Here is a 9,199-nt window from a genome sequence, read left to right as displayed (position 1 = left end):
TTTTTATTGACATTGCTACGATTTTCTCGATTGTATTTCTTGAGTTTATGATATCTGCAGGTATGACCAAAAGTCAAAGTTTATCAAGATATTTTTTGGTGAAGAGATGATGACAGAGTAAAGAAGTTTATGAAGACATTTTTGGTGAGCAGATGTTGGCAGTCTAAACAAAGATATCTCTCTCTTGAGCTTAAAAAGACCATTGTTGTACTCGATAGGAGTGATGTAGCTCCTCATAAGCATTTTTTTGTAAATTCAATGATATTTTTAATATAACAGTGGGTGTATATAGAGTTGTGGGTTTTTTCCTTGAGCCCCCAAGGTTTTTTCATCCACAATTAGCGACCCTTATTTGAGTGGGGTGTTAAGCTCTAAATATAGCACGAGCTCCATATATAGCACCTGGGTCCCCTCTAGATATACATCATCTGTGTGAGTATTCTACACACTTTGGGGTTTGCAGATCTGGAGTCGTCTCTCTCTTTGCTCGTCTGCATGCGTTCTCTTCCTCCAGTTCAACATACTTGAGCTTGACAAAGTTCCCTAAATCAAGCTTGATGATCAAGATGTGTGCATAACTAACTGGAGCATACTTGAGTTTGGCGGGGTTCATTATACAGGGTTTTCTATAATTGAGTGTGTTGGAGATACGCTGGATAAGGTGCAAAGATTTGTGATGGGCAGCTACACCATTGGTGACAGGGTTTAGACCTTATATTGTTTTGCATGTACTTACCGATTATGTGATCTTGATGAAGGTAAAGATCTTTAAGTTCTTATAGTCCGGTTGGCACAAGCCAAAGGCTGTGCGGGTTTAGAGGGGGTGGATGTTGTGTTGGTCCGCTTTCATGACAGCAAAAAGAGCAAAAGGATGTAAGTCAAGCCTATTTGATGGCTATATGTTTATTGAGGAGTGATAACGGCTTGGTAATAAGCAAGATAAATGCTAAATGTATGCTAGATACGATTTTAAAAGGGCTAAAAACTGTCTTATTAATGCTAAAAGTGGGTATGTTTGAAGTGAGCACAAATTGAAGTGTATGGACTAGAACTGCAGTACTCAGGTTGAAAATTTCATGCCGATGACTATGATCACATAGAACATTCATTGGTATAGACTGGAGGGTGTGCAGGTTCAGAGGAGGTGGATGTTATGCCGCTCCGCTTTCACTAGGAAAAAGGAATAGATGATACAGATTATACCTATTTCAGGTGTATATGCTATTTGTGCAATGATGGACATGATGACAAGCTAAAGTAAAGAAGAATGTATGCCATGCGTAGATTTTTTGAGCAAAATTAGTGTTTCTGGGAATCTTGATAAGTTAAGAGCCTGTCGAACTTTACAACACTCAAATCAAGTCCGAATAGGCTGAATTAAGCTCAATTTATCTTTTGCTTGATTGGATTTCTTGAGTTTGGACATCTTTGGATGAGGCAAGATCAAAGGAGTGATGGGTTATTTTGAGAATGTGCGTCTTGGAAGTGAACTCGCATTGTGGAAAACTAGTATGTGACCTGCGCGCTGCTGTGGCAACCAAAGAAAAGCATGGCAATTGGATCTCTCTCTCTCTCTCTCTCTCTCTCTCTCTCTCTCTCTCTTTCTCTCTCTCTCATGTGTGAGGAGAGTGGAATTGTAGTCCTTGGTGACACTCTAAGAAGAAAACCCATGTACACTTGTTACCTTGAGCACCTATCTACAACTACCAAGTGCTCCCATGGCAGTAGGTAGTGCTTGTCCCCTGTTCGCCACCATTTCACAACCAAGTTACTGTTGTTGAACGCCGCGGCACCACCGCTTGGCCTATCGTACCGATGTGTGATCACCACCAACTACCTTGGTCTAGGTCTTGATCCTGGCCCTAGGGACTCACCTCACTTTGTGTGTATGTGTGTGTGTGTGTGTCTGTCTCACACACAGTGATGGTCACACACACACACACACACACACACACACACACACACACATAAAGTGAGTTTGAACATGCATATACACACATACACAAGCTGTCAAGCACATAATTTTGGCTATATAGTCTATCTGTTGTTGAAAAAGGTTGGATTTGTGCAGTCTACCGGGTCTCTCTCTCTCTCTCTCTCTCTCTCTCTCACACACACACACACACACACACACACACACACACACACACACACACATTTCACCACTTGCTGGTAGCCTTTTTAAGCATCAAATTGAGGTGTAGCATGCCATAGGTTGTCGACACTCTGGGTTCTATAAAAGGAGACCCACGACTTTTGTTGCTAGACATGGGATAGGATTCTTAAAAGGGTATGATGGTTACAAGGCTTGGTTAAAATAACTACTTACTACTTTCATTTACCATGCTGTGAGGTGCTTTGGTTAACCTACTATTCCAGACGGCATCGCAGGTGGCTACTCTTCCACATATCCCCATGGGGAGCTCAATCTACTCAGTATACTCTGCAAGCAATTAGCCATGAGTGATGGCGGCCTTCCTTATTCTATTTAAAGAGGTGAGGACACATTTTGCACCTCACTTCGCTCTACGTGTGTTTTACTTGCGTTAAGAGTGAGGACTATGTTTTTTTTTTAAAAAAAAATCTCTGTTGCACCAAGCATGGAGCTCACAACTCAACCAACTCAGGTTGGTCACTAAGCTTAGCATCAATGATCTCGTTTCTGTTGTTTTTTTAATTAAATGGTAAGCGCTGTTGTATAAAAATCTTGTACTTAGCAATAATTTACTTAATACTTAGCAATGCATGGTATAAATGGTTGGACCTCTGTTTGGTTGGCTCAGTTTGACAATAACAAGCATTACTAAGGGGTGTTGTTCCCTTGGGGGATTCACTATGGATTTCTGTATGGTATCACGTGAGTGTCCAAGAGTGGGGTTTTAGAGGTCAAACATAAGTGTATACAATAGGGGTAGTCCCCCATTATTTCATGCTCGTACCGTATGCATAAGGGAGGGGGGGGACCTACCCCACGGGGGGGGAGGGGGGGGGGGGGATATTAAGTGCTTATGTCATAAGACACATGCCCTAACAAGCCAATTAAAGAATCTTTCACATGAGGGTGTTGTTCTTGGTATTTCAAAGAGTTAATTTACTCCACTAGCAAACTAAGATAGCTATACCAACCAATGAGAAGATATGGTACCTCCCTGTCCTCTCCCTTAGCTAACATCTATAAGACTTGTTCAACAAGCTTCTAGATTTGTTGGGGTGGATGCTATCATAAAATTGACTAATCTTCTTTTATGTAGCCACTAGGCATCAATATCTTGGACATTCAGACCCTCATTAGCCTCTTCAACATCATCATCCTCAATAGCACCATTTGCATAGGCTTTGTCTCCACATCTTCACCCTCATTTTATTTATTGTTGTCTTCTTGCACATCATCCAAGTCACTCTTCTCTTCTTCTTTTTCATATGAAAACTCAATACCAACACCAATGGCATGATCAAGAGCTTCTTTTGCACCCACGATACTAGTCATTGTAATCTATAATAAGTTTCCCAATCTTTGCATGTGTGTGCATTGTTTTAGTATCTTTTCAAACTCTTTGTTCTCATCTAGATCCTTGTTTACACATATCATGCATTTACAATTGTACATTGATATACATTACAAACTCGAGAGGCAATCGTGGGAACCACCCGTCCCAATAAAGGAAAAGAATACACCCAAGAGAATGTTACCCATAAACCTCGAACCCTCAACCTTGGGTTTACATCACAAATGTTTCACCAAGTGAGGCCATTCTTTCAATGTAGAAAGCTAGAGACTGAGGGTGCCTTATATTGGCCCCTTTACCGTATGCATTTAAGCCGCAAATATCCCACACGCAGGCACTTTGGGCAGGTTAAAACAAAGAGCCTTAAAATTAAGGGCTATTCATACCACACGTTTGCCATCGCTTGAGTTGTGCAGTTGCTGCAATTCTTTGTCCCAAATGTTTGGTCCTCCCTGGTGAGTTCTGAGAGAGAAAGAATGTCTTCTTCCTTATCTTTACCACTACTACTCAAGACGCCATCTTCCTCACGCTGATAGCATCCCTTCCTCCTGAAGCTTCCCTCCTGTGCCTCGCCCTTTGTTACCATGGTATGTCTTTCTCCCTCTCTACACCCTTTAGATCCATATATGCATCTCTTCATGCCGATTTTACTTTGTCTTTCCTTGCATTTTTTTCTATTTTTCTAGGTGGAATTGTATCGGGGTCACATTCATCATTTGGAAGCAGGATACGATGTAGAGTGAGGGCATACCCATGGAGGGAATCCACGACCCTTCCACGCAAAAGGAGAGCATCGCCTCCAACACACACACACACACACACACACACACACACACACAGAGAGAGAGAGAGAGAGAGAGAGAGAGAGAGAGATGGAATACTTTTTGTATGTATAACTTGTGCTTGGTGCTGGCTTGTGTAGCTAATAGGATGGACTCCTCTGGTGGAGCTCAAGAATATAGATAGCAAAAAAGGAGCCCTAGCTCGAATTGTCGGGAAGCTATAGTGGCACCAACCCCTCAGTTCTGTCAAAGACTGCATCACACTTCCGTAAGAATTCTTGTTTGTTCTTTTGTCCACAGCATGGATTTGCGCCTGCTCAATTTGCTTTGGCAACCATGCTTCTGAGCCTCCTTGTGACTCTGACAATATGATTGAAGATGCCGAAAGGCGTGGATTGATCAAACATGGGCTTACTACTCTAATCGAGCCCACTAGCGGAAATACTGCCATCTCCCTGGCTTTTGTTGGTATCCATAAAGGATACAAAGTTGTAGAAGTTTTGCCCGCATCATATTCACTAGAGCGGTGCATGATTCTGTGTGCATTGGGAGCAAAGATCTACCTTACAGGTCACTCCTAATCGCCATTAAGCTAAATGTCTCTTTTGTCTGTGATGAGCGTTTTAGGGTAGATGAATTAAAGAAACCTTTACTTTCAGATCTTGCTGTAGGGATAGCTAGAATCTTTGCTAAAGTAGAAGAGTTGGTTGCTACAAGACCTAACAGTTACATGCTGAATCAAGCAATGAACACGATGAATCCCGATGATCATTTCCAATCAACAGGTTGGTACGACTCGAAAATCCTATGTATCTATTGAGGACGTAAATATTATCTATAGTCTTGCCATTAGTCCGTTGTACAATCAGGCAAATATATGTATGTTTAGAAATTGTTAGTTTGATTAAGTAGGGCCAGAGATATCGAAGGATACCATTGGGAAGGTGGATATTTTCATGGCCGGAGCAGGTACGGGAGGAACCTTCTCTGGAGCAGGGTAGTTCCTCAAAGAACAGAACCCTGAGATCAAGGTGATGATAATTGAGCCGGCTGAGAGCCCCATGCTATCTAGTATGTATCTGGACTCCCTGTTGCGAAGAGTTTGTGGTTATCATTCTTAGACTATGCTTTACAATTTCTGCTTAGGGGGTTGCAACGGTCCACACAAGATTAAGGGAATCGGTCCTAGCTTTATTCCTGCTATGATGGATGTTAGCTTGGCCGATGAGATCGTCATAGTCACGATGGAAGAGTCCATGACTTATGCGTGTAAGCTTGCCAAAGAGGAAGGCCTACTTGCAGGCATTTCCTCCGGTGCTGCTGTTGCCCCTGCATTGAAGGTAGTTCTACACTTTGTGTGCTTTTTAATGGTGCTCAACGATGCAATTTGGAATCGAACATGTGGTTTAGTGCTCAATGTCCCCACTTGTTTTCATGGTTTTTCAGGTCTCAAAGAGACCAGAGAATGCAGGCAAGTTGATTGTGACTATTCTACCAAGTGGCGCGGAGCATTACATGACATCTGACTTGTTTACTGCAATTCGAGAGGACTGTGAGAATATGGAATTTTGAATTTCTCTTGTCTATGTTGGTTGCAAGTCAGCCGAATGTTTGTGGAATAGTCATGAAATTTACATCAGCCAAACTTTTAGATCATATCAAGGGGCAACAATGGCTATTGGAGATTGAATCAGGGATGCAAATTGGCATTATAGGTAGCATATAATTAGTGAGGTAATTTTTCTCTGATTGAAAGAATATCTCTCTCTCTCTCTCTCTCTCTCTCTCTCTCTCTCTCTCTCTCTCTCTAAGTCCATAGTTGCATGAAATTGGGAACGGAAGGTGGGAACAAAAACTAGAGGGAAAATATATATGCGAGTAGTTTGGTGTGTATGCAAGTTATCAAAGAAGAATGAGATCTGCAGTTTGGTGTATGCCATAGATACCCGCGAGCCTGACATCGTAAATGTTTTCCTTTGTAAGTTCTTTCTAAAATGTTGCTATCACAAAGAAAGAGGCTTGGCTACTTGTTTCTATTGGTGACATTAGTGCTACTTGTATTTGACAGTCCCCTTCCTCTGATGATGGCTCTATTGATGAGGAGGAAAATGATGAGCTTCAGAGAGCTTCCAATCTTCTACCTAATCATTGGTTTTTTGATTCACTGGTTAGTGGTACTTTTTATATGAAGTCGCTTTTGCTTCTCTTTTCTTGCGATTGGTCTCTAGAATCTGGTTCTTTTGTTAAACAAATTTGATTTAGATCGTTTATTCAATTTTCTCTTCAAGAGTTTTGGCTTTGGTCCTTTGAATTTTAATAACCCAGCTTGAGTGCAAGCTTGCCTTAAAGTGAACTGGAGACACTTTTAGCAAAAGCTTCAAATTTTGACCTAAAAACCACGAGACTTTTAAATTTGCCTTTATTTTATAGTTCTAATACTCTATTACACACTATTTGCAAAAGCTAGAATGAATAGAAACATTTGAGTTGGGTAGATGATGTGTGTGTGTGTGTGTGTGTGTGTGTGTGAGAGAGAGAGAGAGAGAGAGAGAGAGAGAGATATTTACATTTAGAGAAAAAAATAAGTTAACACCTTTTGTAATGTGTTTTGATTTAATAAGTGAAGTTTTCCATCGTTGTTTATGAGCATACCATTATTTTTTATTTAGAGAACAATCCATTTCATATGTGTGCCTTAAATCCCACATGCGAAGCCTATTGAGTAAGTGGCTAGTATCATTTATTTTGAAACTAAGATTTATATCAGTTTATAGGGGAAATGATGTCCGTCTTTTGACAAATTAAATTGAATTGATTAGTTTATTTTAATATAGTATTCATTACATTTGTTGCTTTTCATGGCTTGTTCTCTTAACATCTATTGCAAATGAAAACACACTAAAATCTACACTTCTGTTCATTTGTAGTTCAACATGTATTTTTGCAAAAGTATATGCTTCTAAAATTGTTATGTTACTAGTATACATAAAATGGTGGATCATTACATTGCGTACAAAACTCGTATGAGGGGGGATGGCTCATTGCGAGAACGTCCATATCTTGTCTGTATGTAGGGGGGTAGGTTAGTATGTAAGATACCATACGTAGAGGGGGTTTCTCTAATTTTGATGCACGCAGGTGACATTCCCCCATTACTAATAGTGAATCCCCTGGGGTTGTTTCTCGTTCTTCAGCTTGGTAAGGACCACTACAGTGGTCAGCTATGACTGGCATCATATGGTAAAGGTTGTTTTTTTTGGGGCATTACTATGGTACTATTACTGGTTTTTTTCGCCGCGCTGTTCATTATTCAACATAATGTTCAATTTTTTGAAGAAAAAATGGTTTTTTCCTTACTCGGTATTCATTGTTTTTCATTTTACTATTGACGATGGTACGTAAGCAAAAATCTGGAAATTTCTGGGCCTCATAATCGGCTGCTTAGCCTGATGAAATAAACCACCGTGTGGTTGGCCTTGACAAATTATGGCACTTCTGAGGATTGATGTTCCTAACTGCTTAACCGAGTAAAACCCATCATATGGGTTGGCTAAGTCTATATGGTAAGGGTTGAATGGGCTAAGCAAGCATAAGGTAATGATACTGCTATTGCTTACGGTGGCTCTGTGTTGTACATTGGTTGGGGGTTAGCTGATTGGTTTGTGGCATACTGCCTGTACCTTATTGTTTACTGGTCTTTTTTGGACTTGGTAAAGATAGAAGTTGTTCTCTTTCACTTAGTGCATGAATTAGTGTAAAAAATCGGGGGTGTTTTCCAATTATGTAATTGACTTTCTGATAAAAGTGGATTCGGGGGATTGTTTTGGGTGAGATCCTCACCAGATGCGTACTATCGATAGACTTGGTGGTCTATTGGTTTTTTTGGTAATGCTATATTGTTTCAACATTCCTAGAAACAGGCTAAATTTTTTAAAAAAGTGCATAGAAAACACACACACTTACTTATTTTTTTAATACACATGGTCTAGCTAGATATTGTGTTTATATCTAAAGATCTCTGCTAATTGGCTTACTCATCAGAGAATGAAGGTAAGTAACATTTAAGGAAGGGAAAGAGCAGAAACCCTAATTAGGGTTAAACTTTATCTGTGATAAAAAAAATTGCTGGTTATTCTTAAAGGAAATGTCATTTATATTGCTTTTGCTTTATGGCAAAGTGAGTACGAAGCTTTATCAATGGAGCTAGTTTACTTTGTTCTAAAGATAATATGGCCTTCTAAGAAACCTTACACTTTGGGTGATAAAATAAATACTTTGGCCTAAGGCTTGCAATTTTTTAAAAAACTTGTTAAAAGATGGACATGGATAACAACTGGTATAGTCCATTTGATACATGTAAAACACATTCAAGGCTAACATATCTGTTGTCTTGTTTGGATGGATGCAGGTAAGGACTCTTTCGAGGTTTTTTTTGGCTTTAAGCAGTTGTCCTTACATGATTACACATACACCTATGGCAAGGGAAGTAATTCTTATATTTGTATACTGGAATGAAGCTTCATTCATATAAACAATGTACAAAGATGATTCTAATTCTGGATTATTTTTGTACTTATCATTCCTTCTCTCTCAAGCTAACTGTTTTTTGAATGTAAAAAGTTCAATTATGTCTCATTATTTATGGTATCTAACAACTACAACTACACACACACACACACACGTGTGTGTGTGTGTGTGTGTGTGTGTGTGTAGAATTTGTTTGAAGGCTTAAATCATGACTATTGCAGGTTATTGGGAAAGAATGGAGTTGCGTAGAATTTGAACCACTTCATGTAATTTTTGAAGGCTCTTTAATGTGTCTACAAAAAGGAGGATGACCTAGTAGGGACTTAACATCACAATTTTGACATTGATACAATAGGCCATGCAATTCAACTAGAAGTCAATGCT

At 39.7% G+C, this 9,199-nt stretch overlaps 2 protein-coding genes across 3 annotated transcripts; both read left to right on the top strand.

Annotated features, from left to right (window-relative positions):
• The first annotated feature begins 4,436 nt into the window (after positions 1-4,436).
• On the top strand, positions 4,437-5,332 carry LOC147442242 (bifunctional L-3-cyanoalanine synthase/cysteine synthase D1-like). Its single transcript, XM_086529347.1, has 5 exons — positions 4,437-4,449; positions 4,530-4,556; positions 4,667-4,858; positions 4,948-5,073; positions 5,201-5,332. The coding sequence occupies exons 1-5, from the start codon at positions 4,437-4,439 to the stop codon at positions 5,287-5,289; spliced, it is 447 nt and encodes a 148-aa protein (XP_086385473.1). The 3' UTR covers positions 5,290-5,332.
• Positions 5,225-8,876, top strand: LOC147442241 (cysteine synthase-like). 2 transcript variants are annotated; one of them, XM_086529623.1, is made up of 5 exons: positions 5,308-5,359; positions 5,435-5,628; positions 5,735-6,022; positions 6,357-6,455; positions 8,697-8,876. In XM_086529623.1, exons 1-3 carry the CDS (start codon positions 5,323-5,325, stop codon positions 5,858-5,860), a joined length of 357 nt encoding a protein of 118 aa, XP_086385749.1. In that variant the 5' UTR covers positions 5,308-5,322; the 3' UTR covers positions 5,861-6,022; positions 6,357-6,455; positions 8,697-8,876. The 2 variants fall into 2 exon arrangements, with proteins under 2 accessions (XP_086385750.1, XP_086385749.1); XM_086529624.1 differs by having other exon boundaries at positions 5,225-5,359; positions 5,735-6,455.
• The last annotated feature ends 323 nt before the right edge of the window (positions 8,877-9,199 follow it).

The sequence above is a fragment of the Adiantum capillus-veneris genome, chromosome 14 (genome assembly GCF_014529385.1).
Source record: "Adiantum capillus-veneris isolate H3 chromosome 14, ASM1452938v2, whole genome shotgun sequence".
NCBI classification, from domain to species: domain Eukaryota; kingdom Viridiplantae; phylum Streptophyta; class Polypodiopsida; order Polypodiales; family Pteridaceae; genus Adiantum; species Adiantum capillus-veneris.
The sequence above is the reverse complement of the archived record's forward strand: the minus strand, read 5'-3'. Positions and strand labels throughout refer to the sequence as shown.